General features: G+C 38.6%; 1 protein-coding gene across 1 annotated transcript in view; it reads right to left on the reverse strand.

The window, feature by feature from the left end:
• Positions 1 to 2,831, reverse strand: part of MAP3K4 (mitogen-activated protein kinase kinase kinase 4) — a gene marked incomplete at its 3' end in the record, with an annotated part of 43,664 nt that extends 40,833 nt beyond the window's left edge. The window contains exons 1-2 of the mRNA XM_008947132.1: positions 2,783 to 2,831; positions 1,076 to 1,261 (exon numbers count right to left, since the gene is read on the reverse strand). Of these exons, the coding sequence (XP_008945380.1) occupies positions 1,076 to 1,261; positions 2,783 to 2,831 (235 nt within the window). The remainder of the gene's footprint in view (positions 1 to 1,075; positions 1,262 to 2,782) is intronic.
• Between the last annotated feature and the right edge of the window lie 612 nt (positions 2,832 to 3,443).

Here is a 3,443-nt window from a genome sequence, read left to right on the forward strand (position 1 = left end):
CACTTTACCTTGAAAACGTCATCCTCTCATGTAAATGCACTCTGTGATAACACTTCCTGTTTCCTGTAAAGCAATTTTAAAAATTTCTTCCAAAATATTAACTGGTACTAGTCAAGCTGCCCTAAGAAATCTGGCAAATGACTGTCTAACATGTTTGGTTTGTTGTTGTTTTTTTGGTTTTTTTAAACAAAGAAACAAGCCCCACCCAAACCTGGGTATAATCTATATGAAAATAATAAACACTACCGAAAAATGGCTTTTTTGAAACTGTCATAAGCTCAGTAAAACCACTAAAATTGTACATTTTTTTCCTTATTTTTTTTTCATAGAAGGGCATCTTGAAAAGGTGTTGCTACTGCATGTTTTTAAAATTATCTTTTCAACAAGCAATTACCTTATTATCTGCCCCAAAATACAGAAGAAAAGTTTAAAATTCATACTCTAACTTAAAAATGTTTTATTAGATATCATTATTCTGTAACATTAGGAAAAAAAACATCAAGTATCTTTTGGATTTTCCCCAGTTACAACTTTAAGCCTAAAGCATCAACAGAAGTAAACAGCGATATTGCTTCAGTGACACTGAAGAGTAAAGAATAATTACTGAGGATTTTATTTTTCTATAAAACAGACCGTGAAGTGCTTCAGAACATGAAACTGGGGCAGGGAAGCAACCATACCTTTACTAGAGACTATAGAATTGCAAGAAAAAAAAATTGATTGGAAAACACCTCTGAAGGTCATTTTTTCCAACCTCCTGCTGGAGGCACGTTTTCTTTCAAAACTAGTTTAGCCTGCTCATGATCTTACCCAGTTGTGTTTTGGAAATTCAACAACCTCTCTGGCAAGTTGTTCACTGCTTGACCACTCTTATGGCAAAATTCTTCTAATACCCAAAACAGTTTTCCCTTGTTGCAACTTACAACAGCTGACTCCTGCCCTTTCACTGCACTTCATTATTTGGCTCCGTCGTCTACCTCCTCCGTCAGGTAATGAAGGACTACTACTGTGACTTTATGGATATTTTAGGGGGAAAAAAAACGAAAACAACCCAACAAAAACAAACTACACCTACCTTTCAAAGTGGAGCGGCTAGCAGGTCTCCCAATGGTGTTCTTCTGATGTTTTGTTGACATACGCTTCATCTGGCGCGGCGTACTAGGTGGAGAAGTTCCATAGAAGGTGTCAGTACTTGCTTCATCTGATAATTCCTCAGGGTCAGATTCAGAGATCTTGCAAGTACCATCTTCTGATTTACACTCTAAAGTTAAACCATGATCTTAAAGATGATGAATTTTTTTACTTGCAATATCTGTTAGAAATCTAATCCATTGATATAACCCAATTTTCCCATCAAGCAAAGTATAATTAACAGAAAACAAACAGGATATATAGCCAGAGTATCACTGGGAGAACACAGCATAAACATGCATGCATATGTAATAAATTTGTTTCTAAGAAAAATTGCTACAAGTCTAAACGAAAGGTACGTGTAACAAATAAAAGTTCAAAAATACAAACATGATGCAAGACAGTCAATCTAATCAGCAGCAGAAAGAGTAGCCTTCCCTTCTAACTCAACCCCCTAAACTGTGCACATCATGAAGGCAAATTCTAAATTCACTGAAAAGGCTCTCCAATCTTCACAATGCACAATCTAAACTATTTTGATTTAAATTGTTCAAAGGTAAAAGTATGGAGTAACAGGATTTTTTCCTTCAGTAAGGTACAGGCCTTTCAAACAAACAAATGAATAAATAAAAAACCTAACCAACCAAACAGCCAAAAAAACCCCAAAACCTACAATAGAACAACAGCTACATGGTATTACAGAGTTAACCCTAGCAATGGCACAATTCCGTTGCAGAACAAGACAATCAAATTCAAGGCTGCTATGATTTTGCTCTCCCTATTTCCCCAGCCAAAAACTCCTATAGCCTTTCCTTTGAGTCAGTTCTGGCACACGTACAATTGTCCACTAAGCCAATGCCAAGAGCTGATCTGTTTGTAAACTCACATGGCAAAAAAAAAAATCCATCAGTTTTCATATGTAAACTCTGGTTAAGCTCAAAGACAATCCCAGTGCCAGCTTCCTCTCCTAAGAAGTCATACGTAAAACAAGCACGATGGGGGGGACGCACGCACTGTGGCATTAGGACATGCTTTAAAAATAAAATGATAAATACAACAAATGAGTAGTTGTGTCAGATACCCTTCCCTTCCTCCTGAACACTTACTCCATCTCACCAAATAAGACTATTTCAGGTGAGTGGCAGTTGGGCACAATACCACGAATACCTGGACCTCCTCTGCGTGACGAAGTGACACACAGCAGCAAAACTCTCTCGGGCTGTGAACGACTGAACGTCAGTGCCTTCTGTGCTGCTCACTGACACACTACGAAATTGCAAATTCATACATGCAAACAAACAGTTAAGACAATCTGCAAACTGTATAATTACTCCACCAATAACACAGCATTCTTCACAATGTTAATAAAGCCTCACAAAATAACGAAACCCTCAGTTCAGACTTCGGGAGCAAGTCCATGGCAGTAGGACATGGTTTTAACTTCTCCCACCATCCTTTTACAATATCCATACAATGCTTATCTGCCCAGAGTAAATATGGAGAAGGGAGAAAAAGGAAAGGAGAGGACTCCAAGGCCAAAGTAAGTCACTAACTGATTGAATTCCAGGAACAGGCTGCAGTAGTAAGTGACACCAAGACTTCTGCCTTCTCCTAGAGCATGGAACCCATTACCTCAGCCCAGTCCTCTCACCCCACCACTCCCCGCTGGTGCCATACACGCAGCTGTCTTGCTTTAGCATACATCTGGGAGAAGAACATGCACCACCCTAGCTCGGAGGGGGGAAAAAAATGCAATTTGCCTCCATCCTGTCACACATTTTATTTCTGAAGCAGGCATGCAAATAACACCATCTTGACTCTGGTAAAAGACATGGAGGCAAAAAAACATTCAGCCTAAATCAGACAGTGTAAGACTAGTATCAGTACTTGATAACTTCATTTTCATCTGAATCACAAACAACGTTTTACTTGCTACTGTTTTTGAGGCAGACATGGAATGTTACTCATACTCTGATGGAGTGAGCTTGATTGTCTGCAGGAAGAAATATGCCAGAATACTGTCAGCCAGCAACACAGGCGTAAGGCTAACAAAGAAAACAACAAAACAAAACAAAATTAGATACTGTACTTTTTCCTTTGCCTTTAGCTATAAACAAAATAAACACCTTAGCATGCAGAACACTTATGTTCTCTGCAAAGCCACAGAAACTTTTAGTGTGTGAAATTATTCTTCTCGTATTACAGCTTTGAAAAAGCAACAGGCAAGTTCACCAACTATTCTACCTAAACTTCAAAGCTTACCTAAGGAAAGTGACTCAGGTGGTACTGCAGCACCACCTGTAGACTAAGAA

The sequence above is a fragment of the Merops nubicus genome, unplaced genomic scaffold, assembly GCF_000691845.1.
Source record: "Merops nubicus isolate BGI_N331 unplaced genomic scaffold, ASM69184v1 scaffold6519, whole genome shotgun sequence".
NCBI lineage: Eukaryota > Metazoa > Chordata > Aves > Coraciiformes > Meropidae > Merops > Merops nubicus.